We start from the raw sequence: 14,367 nt of genomic DNA on the forward strand, positions 1-14,367 counted from the left end.
GCAAGGGCAGATATCACGAAGCAGCATTAACCACACACGCACATGCACACACACACACGCAGACTCACACACGTGTAGGCACGCACACACTCAATGTTCATAATGCATCTCTATGACCAGAACACCAATCAGCGTCTTCTTGACTGATTTGAAATGATTAATGCCACTAAATAAGGCCAACAAATAATGAATGTGTTGTTCTTCCATGTGATGTCTTCCTGTCTATTGAGTTATTGATGTCCTATTTTTCTTTTCCCCCTGCAGATTCTTCTTGAAGTTTTTCCTGAAGTGTAACCAAAATTGCCTGAAGACAGCAGGGAACCCAAGGGACATGAGGAGATTTCAGGTATGGAGAGTAGGAGATAGAGAGAGAGGGGTGTTTGTGTGTATTCATGTAGGCCTATGTGTGGGAGGGAGGGAGGGAGGGAGGGAGGGAGGTTTTTAAAACATGCATTTCTTTCCACTCTACTTTCACAAAGAGGGTATTTCGTTATCCAGGATCTGCCCAGGTATAGGTGAGACCACATTTCTCCATATCAGAACCTCAAGCACTGGAATGGAGGGGAAAGTTAAAAATCAATAGAGAAACAAAGAGGGATAGATGGAAAGAGAAAGGGAAGGGGGTAGTGGGGTGGGAGAGACAAGGGGGGAGGGGGGAGGCAGGCAGGAAATAGGCTGAGGTGTTTCAGGAAGTTGTCAAGAATTGAGTGATTGGCTCCAGATGGGGGAGGTCATGCTCCGTGACCCAGGAAGTGGTCACAGGGGACACTCCCGCTTCACTTCCTTTGCTGTCTTTCAGCACAGGAGCCCCTGTCTGGCATTCTCTCTCTCTCTATTCTCTCTATTCTCTCTATTCTCTCTCGCTCTCTCGCTCTCTCTCGCTCTCTCTCTCTCTCTCTCTCTCTCTCCCTGTTTTCCACCATGTTTGTTTTAACTCCCGCGCGGTGACACATGCTGAGACGTTATGAGCGGCTGGCCGCTCCAAGGCCCTCACCTCCAGGTTAAAAGACGATCAGAGCGGGACAGGAGCCCGTTGCTGCTGCTTGATCGATAATTTACTGTTATTTTCCTTCAGATTACTTTCCTCTCCTAGTCAACCATCTACAAGAACATCTGCTTTCTCTCCCTCTCTCTCTCTTTCTTTCTGTGCGTCTGTGCTCCAGTCTCTACATATGCAGCTCTGCAATACCGATAAGTCCTTAACACTCCACTTTCGTATGACAAAGCCTATTTCCAAATATCTAGAAATGAATGTCCATCAGCATTTCATAGTCACCACGCAACTACCGCCACCCCTTCCTGCATGTACACATATAGACATATGGACACTCTTAAACCCGAAGACCCAAGGCAAGCACACAAGAACATCCACATATTTTGATTTCATGTCCTCCATGGTGAACATGTGTACTTTGTGGAGAGGAAGGGACACACATGCTGTTGGCCAGAAATCAAATTATGGCCACCATTTATCATACTCTAACTCCCAGTAAAAAGAGGAGATTCAGTCCATATGTCTGGTGTCAGTGAGGGATGAGGCCTGAAACTCCAACCACAGCCTCAGGAGGGGATAGGAGGGAGAGGCCACAGAGAGAGGGTCGGTGATGTAAAAATATGATCTAGTAGGGTCGTCACATTACCCGTTGAGAAATATTTATATGAACTGGATGCTGAAATTGATTGTAGCCAAGGGATTTATTTTAGCAGGACACCAAATCTCACATAAAGTGACGTAACATGTCTTTAGGCACCCAGATACACCGTGAGTTGATCTTTTCCTCTTTCCTGACCTCCCCTGTCTTTCAGGTGGTCCTGTCCAGCACTGTTAGTGTAGACGGACATGTCTTAGCTGTGTCTGACAACATGTTTGTCCACAACAACTCCAAACACGGCCGGAGAGCCCGCAGGCTGGAGCCGGGAGAGTCAGTGGAGAACGGCATGGAATACGGTAAGACACACACCACTACCTACCCTGATGTACTGATGCATACTGTAGCTTACTCATGTTATCCACTTCACTGTGCTCCACAATGGCTAAAGGTCTAGGGCTGACCCCCTAAAACAGACACTAAATACATTGCCAGGATGTGGAATGAGTTCAATGAAAATGACCTTATTGCTCTTCTTCTACAGCCACCCCCTGTATCAAAGCCATCAGCCCCAGTGAGGGCTGGACCACGGGCGGGGCCATGGTCATTGTGATCGGGGAGAACTTCTTTGACGGGCTGCAGGTGGTGTTCGGCAGCATGCTGGTGTGGAGCGAGGTAGCTATGTGGCTTCACTGTAACTGTCTCTTTAAAACAACTCATTAATGAGACTGTTACTGATTGAAAACATAAGGGACAAGGTAGAAAACGCATATGGATTGTCTCATTAGCACAGTCATTTGTTGGCTGCCTGTTACATGTTGGCATTATGAGAGCAGACCATATTATTATATCAGATACTGTAGACGATCAAATAGTCTGTTGCTCATTTTCTGTCTTGTCTCTGTTTCTCCCTCTTTCTCTTAGTTGATCACGCCCCACGCCATCCGTGTCCAGACGCCCCCTCGCCACATCCCAGGGGTCGTGGAGGTCACGCTGTCCTACAAATCCAAACAGTTCTGCAAGGGGACACCTGGGCGCTTCATCTACACAGGTAAACACACCTCTTATTTACCTCACAGCCACACCTACCCCAGCCAGCAGCCATTCACCAACAACATATCAAACAGAAACATTACATGTGATGAGTCAGGACCTAGTGCTGATGTATCTGTGTTTGTGTTTAGCGCTGAATGAGCCCACCATAGACTACGGTTTCCAGAGACTTCAGAAGGTCATCCCCAGACACCCTGGTGACCCTGACAAACTGGCCAAGGTGAGTGAGAACACACTACACTACACTACACTACACCAGACCACACCACACTGGACCAGACCACACTACATTGCACTACACCAGACCACACTACACCAGACCACACTACACCACACCACACCACACTACATTACACTACACTACACCACACTACATTACACTACATCAGACCACACTACACCACACTACACTACATCACACTACATTACACTACACCAGACCACTCTACACCACACCACACCAGACCACACTACACCACACTACACCACACCACACTACATTACAATACACCACACCAGACCACACTACACCACACCACACTATATCACACTACTCCACACTACATTACACTACACCATACCACACCACACTACACTACATTACACTACACCACACGAGACCACACTACACCACACCACACTATATCACACTACATCACACTACATTACACTACACTACACCACACTACACCACACTAGATTACACTACACCACACAACATTACACTACACCAGACCACACACCACACCACACCACACCACACCACAATACATTACACCAGACCACACTACACCACACCACACCACACTACACCAGACCACACTACACCACACCACTCTACACCACACCACACCACACCACACTACACCACACTACACCAGACCACACTACACCAGACCACACCACACTACATTACACTACACCACACCACACTACACCACACAACACCACACTACATTACACCACACCAGACCACACCACACTACACAACACCACACCACACTACATTACACCACACCACACTACATTACACCACACAACACCACACTATATTACACCACACCACACCACACTACATTACACCACACCACACCACACTACACAACACCACACTACATTACACCACACCACACCACACTACATTACACTACACCACACCACACTACACAACACCACAATACATTACACCACACTACACAACACCACACTACATTACACCACACCAGACCACAGCACACATGGTGACTTCTGTCATCACACCCCACATTACATACAGTACACACAATGTAACACCAGAGGCTAATTCATGTCTCTCTGTCTGTGTGTAGGAGATGCTACTGAAGAGAGCAGCTGATCTGGTAGAGGCCTTGTATGGAAACCCACACAGTAATCAGGTAACCAGCGTTGTTCAGCAGAGGTGGCACCGAGTCACAAGCAAGTCAAATCGAGTCACAAGTTTTCAAGTCAAGTCTCAAGTCGAGTAAAACATGAATCTATACATGCAATAACTTGTTCAAATCTTGGTCTATTTATTGAAGCTACCAGACAGCCCTTTTCATTATTTTGTCTGCAACACATTTTGATGATGTCATTGTAAAATAATGACCTTGTAGCAGTCGTGAGGTCATGACATCAGCAGCAGGCAAGGCAGGTTGATGTGCTCAGTTTGTTGATTTATTTACAGGTCTTGGTGATCCAATGTTAAAGGGCCATATCATACAAAATAGATTGACCAAATAAATATAGAAGGTCCAAAATACATAGCCTCTGTATCAGGCTCAACCTGTCCTATCTGAACAGACACAGGTAGAGGGCAAGACTGCACATCCTCCCCTTGAGAAGCCAAATGGAATCTGTCTAACAGGAGTCCCTCCCAGGACCATACAATTACCCAATTGGCAATTACAACCAATTCTAATTTCTAATTCTATATTTAAATGGCAAATTCCACATCCATTGTTACATTGGTACATTTGTCTTAATCAGACTTAATGATTATTACTGAAATTTCATCACCATTCATACATAGAACAATAATTTCTTCTTATTCAACATACTGACTCCAAAGCGTGGCACGCAGGCCACATTGCTATATTTAGAGCGTTGGGCCAGTAACTGCAAGGTTGCTGGATCGAATCCCCGAGCTGACAAGGTGAAAATCTATAGTTTTGCCCCTGAGCAAGGCAGTTAACCCACTGTTAACCGGGCGCCAAAGACGTGGATGTCGATTAAGGCAGCCCCCCACAGTCCCCCACAGCCCCCCACACCTCTCTGATTCAGAGGGGTTGGGTTAAATGCGGAAGACACATTTTAGTTGAATACATTCAGTTGGACGACTGACTAGGTATCCCCCTTTCCCTTTCCCTATTTCTATCTGCACTGAGGTGCGCGTTCTCCTATTACGCACATCCAGAATGACAGAGACATAGGACACAGACACACAGAACTCCGACACAACCCGAAACCATACATTGAATTAAATGAACAGAACTTCTACCTCATGAGTCTTGCGAATGTTCATGTGCACAATAAACACAGCGCCCGGGCTAAATGAAAATGTATCATATGAAACATGAAATAGAAATGTCTAAGTGTTGCAATAAATGGTATGGTGATGGAATAACGAAACGCTAGTAATTATTGGAGGATTAGATGGAATATAGACTTACCACACATGCATTTAAATGTGTGAAAACAACAGTAGATATTTAAAGAGTTGAACAAAGCGGCTCTCCACTGGAAGGAGTTGGAGAGCCCCTGTGGGGGATCCTCGCCACAGTAATAATTCATTTTAACAACAAATTCCAAATGCAAGTATAAGTAAATTATAAATGTCAAGCCATTTTAGCATGCCAAAAGACCAGTAAGCCTATGCTAGTAGTCTAACTGTCGCTTGATGCCCCATTGCTGCCGAGCTTGCAAAGAAAACAGTTAATATTCTTGATCACCAAACTATTTTTGGAGCTGCATGTTTATTTATCATGGCTGTCCTCTCTCCCTACAATTTGACGTTTGCGCTGCACCCGATCCTATGGCTGTACAGTAAATCAGCAATCTGTTGGCTAGCTCACCCGACTGGTGTTGATTGACAGTTTTCTGGTCCAATCAGAGGGCCAAGTGTGCGTTTCACTAGCCAATCTGTTGCACATTTTTTGTTGTTGCAAGGGCGATGCTGCGGCTTCTGTCTATGGCTTCTCTGTGCCACAAAATGAGTGACAAACATGACAAAACATGACAAAACCTAGCCAGATCATTTCAAGTCATCAGTCTCAAGTATAAGAGGGTAGTCCCGAGTCATGAGGCTCCAAGTCAAAGTCAAGTCTCAAGTCATCAAATTTGTGACTAAAGTCTGAAGTAAACAACTCTGCTGTTCTTGTCTCTTTTACTGTTATTCTTATCAATAACTACTATAAATCTCTGGCTAACAGTTTGTATTGTCTGTCTCTTTAGGACATGTTGCTGAAGCGTGCAGCGGACATTGCTGAGGCCCTGTACAGTGTTCCCCGTCCCCACAACCAGCTGCAGGCTCTGCCTAGTTCCCCAGCCCACGGCAGTGTCATGGGCCTAGGCTCATACCCCTCCCAGCTGGGGGTCAGCATCGGAGAGCCAGGACAAACCAGCCAGGGTGAGCAGTACTTGACTTACTATGTGATTTATAGTGATATTCACAAGAGTCTGTCCCTCTGCGATTTTCTTCTAGGTGGTGCTGTGATATCCCCAGTGGGAAAATCACTTTTCGTCCTGTGTTTTCCTTACCTCTGTCTTTTTTGTTCTAACACTCTATCGGGTTCTCTCTTTGTTTCTCTCTCTCTCTCTCCAGGTTATATTCGTAACTCCAGCAGTTTGTCCCCACGGGGATACCCTTCTGCCTCCATCCCTCAGCAGTCGGGCTATGGGGGAGGTGGAGGCATGAGTGGCGGGTATGGGGCAGTGCCCATGACTAGTCTGGGGGTGCCAGGATCCCCTGGTTTCAGCAGTGCCTCCCCCACTGGTTCTCCCTATGGCAGTGAGTGTGTCTCCTCTGACTCAATCACTCTGTCCTGTGTTTTCTTCCTGTCCCTGCTACAATAAAACATCATTGCCCACCGTTGACAAAGGTTGACCAGTGCATAGAATCCTTCTGTTATAAAGTAACAACAACTATTCTCTCTCTCTCCTCCACAGTAATGCCATCTAGTCCCACCATCCCGGGTTCCAGCTCCTCCTCCTCCCTCCTGCCGTTCTCCTCCTTCCCGTCCTCAGCCAAACAGAAGAGTGCCTTTGCTCCCGTTCTCCGGCCCCAGGGATCCTCCTCTCCTGCCTGCCCCACCTCAGGAGGCAACAGCTTCAGAGGTAGAACCAAACTACAATCTTAGGAACACCCCTTTCTGTGTAACCCCCCCAACATTTTTCTGTATAAAAGCAAATCCATACCCACATGCACATAGGCTAGGCATGCATGACAATACAAATATGTCTGGCTGTTATTTGGGTTATAATAATGATTGCTATTTTCAAAAATAAGTTTGTATCTAAAACATATTAGATTATTACTATTCTCTTTCTCTATAGCGATGACCGGCCTGGTAGTTCCCCCGATGTAGCAGTACTCCACCAACTCCCATCCACCATCTACAAACCAGACCAGACCAGACCACTGCTCCAACACTGCCACCCCCCTGCAGGCACTGACAGGGCAGGGATGATGATGGAACACACACTGATTTCTCAACCACCCACAACTATCCTCACTGATGCCCTGCCACTAGTTGAGTCCATGTATCATTCATCTGGATGAAAGGGAATGGGACAGAAAGAGTCCAAAGACCAGCCAGTCACTCCAGATGCAGACAGAAGACCTCTTCGTCTGTAGTAGCTGCAAAGACATGAGACTTTCTTGGGCCACACCACAACACAGTGGAGCCCTATAGGGTGCACTATGGGTGTCTCTGTATTTTGAAAGGAAAGCAGAAGTCAGCGTCAAGATGCCTTCGCGAGCTTCAAAAGCACTCATACAACCCAATGCTACAACCTTATGCAGCGTTTGGTTCTTCCAACAACACCTACCCCAAACTGATCAACCTCTTGGCTAGCAGAGGTGTGGTAGAAGAATATGTCTGTTGATGATTTGTTGTTAGAGCACTGAACTGAACGGACAATGGAAAACTCTGATACTATGTGCCGAAACTCAATGAACCAGGGTGATATTTGTCTCCAAGGACACTGTCAAAGGCATCTGAAGACTCCAAGGTTTTTGTCGTAGACTTTTTGAAGGTGATTTACATTCCAGAATGAGAGACCCTTTATTTTTTGTTCTCATCTCCACGATTTTACAAGGGCAAATTCTTTGTCCTCCAGTGTTGGTAATAAAAAGTAATAAAGTAATTCATATATTGATTTATTTAAGAAGAAAAAAACAAGCAATTTAACTTATTATTACATTTAGTTTAGGGAATAATATAAACGTGTTTTAATTCCTTTTTTGCAATTGTTATATACATGATTATCTCTATCTTGTCATTATTCTTGTTTTTATTGAAATCTTTGAGGGTTTTATTAGACATGACTGTTGATTAATATGTAAGAGAGAATGAAGTAGTACTCCAATGTTCATTTGAAATAAATTCCTTGGCCAATACTCTTTTCCTGGTTTGTCACATAACAAAATGGAACCATTATGTCCAATGTCAAAGAAAGCAAATTACCTTGCTGTTCTCTATAAAGGAAAACTAGTTAGCATATATTATTATTCATTTGTATGCATGTTATTTCAACACTGATTCCCTCGTATTGTTTCATTCATGTGGCCAATTTGAAGTTGTATGTCGAACATTATGATTTTCATTGTTGATTGATTTGATGTGTTTCATTCCACAGTCTCTGGTCACTATGCAGTACAGTAGCAAGCACAAACTGAGATCAAAGGGTTATATTTGGGGATTTGTCATAAACCCATGCAACAGTGTTCTTACTGACTGTTGCAGCACAATACAAACATCATGCTCAGGATTAGAAAACACAGAATACATTTATTGTTTTTCAGCTGACTTCTATTCAAAGTTGTTTCCAGTGTTTGACTGGTTTTATTTATTTGATAACAGTTAGTAAAATGTAAGGTCACACATTTTTTTTGGTTCAAAAGCCATCTTTCTTTTTTAATGGTACAGAATAACATGATTGTCTGAAATTGTGGTTTGTATATCATAAGGTGTAATTATATTTTGTCCTCCCAAATAAAGCAAAAATCACAGTAAGAGCTCACTGTTGGTATTCATAACTGAAACATGAGGAAGGTTGAAGAAACAAGGTCTATTTTTGTGTGTGTGCACCTGACTTTGTGTTTGCATCTATGCCAATTAGACATCAATAAAAATGTACAGATATCCATAATATGACCAATTAAAAACTATTTAGGCAAGTGAGGTGTTGCTACCTACAGCATTATGGGACTATAATTCAGGAATACACCAGGACAAGTTTTTGACTCACCTGTATGCTTGTGTATTTTGACACTGCTTTGTATACATAGCTGATGAGGCGCAGCATCTTAATTGTGGAGTGTGCGTTGCAGACTGTGTAGCTACTGCCTCTAAAGATAAACAACATCCCCCCATCACTCTCCTCTCCAGCGGCAACCTTGCTTATTCCTCTAAGGACAAGGCCTCTGGGGGCCCCACTGAGAACCACATGAGCCTCTCCTCCTCTCTCTCTCTGGCGTGTGCCCACTTTCTTTCCCATCTCCCCCTCTCTCTCCGCTACCCTGCCATTCTTTCTGTCAGTCTTTGTTTCAATCCCCTTTCATCCCTTCTTTCTTTCTCTCCTGCTCCCTCTCTCCCTCTGTAATGGCTTCTCTCTGTTAATGTAATTAGCACTGGTAAAGGAGGGCAGTTAATTACCAGCTCTTTTTTTGATGGGGTAATTAATGTTATGCCAGGAAACAGCAACTGTTTCATTAACACAGCGCTCAAAGCAGTGAAGGGGTGGGGCAGCGCTGAGTGTATTCATATCCATGTGTGTGTCAACGTGTGTGGTTGTGTTCTACAGTCTGAGTGTATTCATATCCATGTGTGTGTCAATGTGTGTGGTTGTGTTCTACAGTCTGAGTGTACACTACAGTATGGTATTTAGATAAATATGCTCAAGGATGGAGTAATAGCGGTTTTGAACACAAAAGGCAGAGCTGCTCTGTGAGAGGACCCTCTGGCCCCCGTTTAGTCTTAGCTTTTGTTTGATTTCTTTGTCACGATCAAGTGGCACTTGTCAAAGAAGTCAAAGCTGCTAACCGTCTCTCACTCTCTGCCCCTATTTCTCTCTCTCTCTCTCCATCTCTCTCCCTCTCTCACTGTAAACATGCTGCTAATTTGACAAGTTTAAGTCAGCTTTGTTGTCAGAACCTCAGCATTCATCCCAATGAGTGCTCCTTCTGCCCAGTGGTGCAGGAGCCATATGCTCGTCTTCCTCAGGACTGTTTAGTTGTTATTGTTTTGGCTGCTGTATCACAGGTGCCATTTCACTGTCTTCTGATCACACATTCAATTAAGGAAGGATGTTTCACCACCTGCCATCGAGCACTTCTCACAGATTTACACAATCTCTTATTTTAAGGAGCGTCACCATTTTCATGACAAAAGCCTTACATGTAAATATAAATAAATGGATGATATTTTAATATGAATTTGCTCGTCGTGTAGCAAGGGAGAATAGAACAAAATATGAGACAAAGAAAAGTAGGGAGTATAAGACAAAAGTCCATCCACCCCCCCTTTCAAGGGATGTGTTTGTGTTTATTTACCCAATTAGCCCTCGGGCCACAGCATGGCCCGGCATTAAGCTGACATTATCCCAGAGTGTGTGCAGTTTGTGCAGTGTGTGTGTGTGTGTTCATCCCCTTCTCATTTGAATCTTAGATGATGACCAGCTAAAGGCAGTCTATAATGGGACTTGAGAGGGGGATTGTTTGGTCAAATAGATGTGTAGATTGGCTCGACCCCACCCCACCCCACCCATTCACTCTCTGCAGCCTTTGGCCAATCAATCACCAAATCCTATATTGTTGCCCATTAGACAAGGGTTTCCCAAACCCAGTCCTGGGGCCCCCCCTCGGTGCATGTTTCATTTTTTTGCCCTAGCACTACACAGCTGATTCAAATAACCAACTCAACATCAAGCTTTGATTATTTGAATCAGCTGTGTAGTGCTAGGGCAAAAAAACTAAACATACACCGAGGGGGGGGCAGAACCGAGTTTGGGAAACCCTGCATTAGACTACTGAAACCCCTTTCGTTTTCCAAAATGATCCCCCCCCCCCATCCCCATTCCCTTGGGTGTCAGTAGAGTGGGGTGACAGATGGGATAGACAGATAGCTGGCCCATAAGACAACCCCCCCCAAACAACCCTCCTCCACAGACACAGACCTCATCTGTCTGTCCTATGCTTTTGTTCACTTTGGAAAAGTGCGCTCTGTGAACACAGAGGGACGACTCTGCCCCTCTGTCTCAATTTGTGTGTATGTGCGTGTGTGTGTGTTGAATGACACTTGCAGAGTATTAGTGTGGGGTGAACGATGCTCGGATGAAGCCAGATGTACTCAATCATTATATTCAGAACTGCATGTTCTTAATTCATGTACACACGGTGCCATATGGTACCTCATTCTGATGTTCATGATGTGTGGCTACTGTGTGGAGGACCCAGATGTGCAGGTTCTATGTCGGGCCACCTCAGAAACTATGTCTGACCTAAAAACACATGGGAAGATGCACAGTTGGTTTAAAGTGTGGACACAAAATGTTATTTTTAGGGCAAACATTCTACATGTAATTGCAGCCTGAGTAGAAAACGGCAGTTGTGAATACTGGCAACAGATACAAATATACACTCTTAGAAATAAGGGTTCCGAAAGGGTTCCGAAAGGGTCCCTTTGAAGATCCCTTTTTAGCTCCAGGTAGAACCCTTTTTGGTTCTAGGTAGAACTCTCCCAAAAGGGTTCTACTTAGAACCAAAAGGGTTCTACTTAGAACCAAAAAGGTTCTACCTGGACCTTAAAAGGGCTCTTCAAAGGGTTCTCCTATGGGGACAGCGAGGAACCCCTTCGGTTCTAGATAGCACCTTCTTTTCTAAGAGTGGCGCAGAGGTCTTAGGCACTGCATCTCACTGCAAGAGGCGTCACTACAGTCCCTGGTTCGAAACCAGGCTGTATCACATTCGGCCGTGATTGGGAATCCCATAGGGTGGCGCACAATTGGGATTGCATCGACCGGGTTTCACTGGGGTAGGCCGTCATTGTAAATAGGAATTTGTTCTTAACTGACATGCCTAGTTAAATAAAGGTTCAATAAAAATACATAAATACAAATGATAGTGTTGAGGATTTTATTACATTTTGAGCCACATCAGGTGGTTCCTCAAGGTGGTCTAGCCTACAGGACAAACTTTGCATTTATGAAAAATATTATATTTGAACTCTGTCTAATTCTAATATTGGCAAAAGTGTAGTAGAATCAGTGAGGATCTAATCTGGCCTAACTGTGCATATTGGCTGTTTTTGCAGAGCCGAGGTTTGAGGAGGTGAGAAGGCCCTGTACCGGTGATTAATTACACCCACGGCAGGTGACAGTGGTGGGATCTCTCAACGTGGTGCCTCCAACCGACACGGAGGGAAACCACCCTGGCTAATTGACCCGGCTTCTGTTAGGCCATCCATCACCGGTGGCCCAAGTGCCCCCGTAAGAAACACATTATTCAGGGATAAGTTAGTTAACCAACTATTGCTCCACCTTTCATTAATGGTATTAGCTTTTCTCGTGTGCGTGCTTCTCCTCCATGCACGTGGCTAGTTAGATAAAATTGTGTTGGGTTGTTTGCCCAAAGAAATGTTGTGTACTGGGAAGTGTCAAAATGTGAATGCACTGATATTCTAAGTAGGCTAATAGACATAACCTCCCGCCATTGAGGACTTTCACCATTTTGAAGTAGTCAACTGGGTGGGACTTCCTATGGGTTAAGGAAGGATCACATAATTTCATCCTGGTCATCGGGAGGGATCAGCTAATGAATTATGCTCATGAGCAAACATTCCATACATACAGGTGGCAGTTGGCTTTATACCTGTTCAAACAACACACTCCAGGTGGCAGTATGCACCCTTTCAGTTTGCTTACCAACTCATAGGAGTAGTAGAAAGAAGAAGAAAATGTACTACTTAAAAATGGAAATGGCATCAATGGCACTGCCCGTGCGCTCCAAAATGCCATAATGGACAGATACAAAGAAGAGTCCTCTATCATTCTCTATGGTCCAGTAACAGTGTGTTTGGATACACATGAGTTTCTCGGTCGAAAACATCTTCAATTTATGTGCGTTTAGAGGAGTTTTCCCTGGCTCAATTGTTAGTCCCGTTACACACCTTCAATATCTACCTATCACTGTTCATCAGCCAAGCATTAACTAATGAGATTATTCATAGACTATCATTTAAAAATAATCATTTCTGCCTATCAAGCTGTTTGCTGTTTTTACCTCAGTTCTCAGTAAAAATGTGATAAAACCTTTCAAATAATTGTATCGACTGTGAAGCCTTTGTCTGGCAGTACCTCCTGAGGAAACGACTGACGACATGATAAGAAAGAGACCTCTCATCTGTATCCATGCTGTTGGTATGTGGAGCAGTTTTTCTAAACATTTAATCCAAATAATGTCTAAATCATGTTCCCCCATTCAATTTAGTTCCCCCTTCAGATAGTGAAAGACAACATTTCACCCCAAATCTTGAGATCATATAACATGTTGTTTTGTTATAGCATATGATGTGCCATGTTCGAGATTTGGTTAAGGTTTTCTCTTGAAATTGTGTCTGAAAACAAGGAGGGATCACATCTGAAGGGGGAGCAGAGTTGAACACGACACAGGATGATTTTGATCTGGAGTAAATGTTTTGTAAAACGGAGCCCTGGGTTCAATGTTTTGTAAAACGGAGCCCTGGGTTCAATGTTTTGTAAAACGGAGCCCTGGGCTAAATGTTTTGTAAAACAGAGCCCTGGGTTCAATGTTTTGTAAAACGGGGCCCTGGGTTCAATGTTTTGTAAAACGGGGCCTTGGGTTAAATGTTTTGTAAAACGGAGCCCTGGGTTAAATGTTTTGTAAAACGGAGCCCTGGGTTCAATGTTTTGTAAAACGGAGCCCTGGGTTAAATGCTTTGTAAAACGGGGCCTTGGGTTAAATGTTTTGTAAAACGGGGCCTTGGGTTAAATGGAATGGTGGTTTATGTGAATCCCAGTGGTGCACACCTGTGTAGCCCCAGTAGGTTACATGTATTTATAACCTTCCATTAGAAAGCCTCATAAACCGTTATTTATTTTCCAATCAACCTAAAATACTAAAGAGGTGTTACTGTTTTTACAGTCAGTTGGGCCCCTCGGGTCATGTCATACTTTTGATGTGAATACAATGATACTGCATCAGAGGCCTGGTTAGCTTTGTACTTTTCAGTCTTTTGTCGATTTGAATCATTCCCTCCCTGTCCTTAGTACACAGTAGGCAACTGTAGGGTCGGAGATCCCAGCAGTGCAGTGTGGTATGTGTCTGTCTGGGTGAAGAGAGCAGATAGACAGGGAGAGATGGAAGGGCCTGCGTTCTCTCTCCTTCACACCTGGTCTGGTCAGGACCCACATGTGGTTTCGCTTTGCTCCTCAGGAAACGGAGGGACAGTCAGCGAGAAGAAGGGAGAGGAGGGGAGAGATATATTGG

The 14,367-nt window shown here is 44.3% G+C and overlaps 1 protein-coding gene across 4 annotated transcripts in view; it reads left to right on the forward strand.

Moving 5' to 3' along the window:
* Window positions 1-8,875, forward strand: part of LOC139410944 (transcription factor COE2) — a 36,174-nt gene extending 27,299 nt beyond the window's left edge. For 2 of the 4 annotated variants that reach the window (XM_071156632.1, XM_071156629.1), the window contains exons 7-16: window positions 265-346; window positions 1,807-1,948; window positions 2,134-2,264; window positions 2,514-2,640; window positions 2,774-2,862; window positions 3,971-4,036; window positions 6,093-6,267; window positions 6,463-6,648; window positions 6,807-6,974; window positions 7,194-8,875. In XM_071156632.1, coding sequence (XP_071012733.1) covers window positions 265-346; window positions 1,807-1,948; window positions 2,134-2,264; window positions 2,514-2,640; window positions 2,774-2,862; window positions 3,971-4,036; window positions 6,093-6,267; window positions 6,463-6,648; window positions 6,807-6,974; window positions 7,194-7,225 — 1,198 coding nt within the window. In that variant the 3' untranslated portion in view covers window positions 7,226-8,875. Of the gene's footprint in view, window positions 1-264; window positions 347-1,806; window positions 1,949-2,133; window positions 2,265-2,513; window positions 2,641-2,773; window positions 2,863-3,970; window positions 4,037-6,092; window positions 6,268-6,462; window positions 6,649-6,806; window positions 6,975-7,167 lie in introns of all 4 variants that reach the window. The other 2 variants (XM_071156633.1, XM_071156630.1) reach the window with 1 other exon arrangement.
* The last annotated feature ends 5,492 nt before the right edge of the window (window positions 8,876-14,367 follow it).

The sequence above is a fragment of the Oncorhynchus clarkii genome, chromosome 6, assembly GCF_045791955.1.
Source record: "Oncorhynchus clarkii lewisi isolate Uvic-CL-2024 chromosome 6, UVic_Ocla_1.0, whole genome shotgun sequence".
Lineage (NCBI taxonomy): Eukaryota > Metazoa > Chordata > Actinopteri > Salmoniformes > Salmonidae > Oncorhynchus > Oncorhynchus clarkii.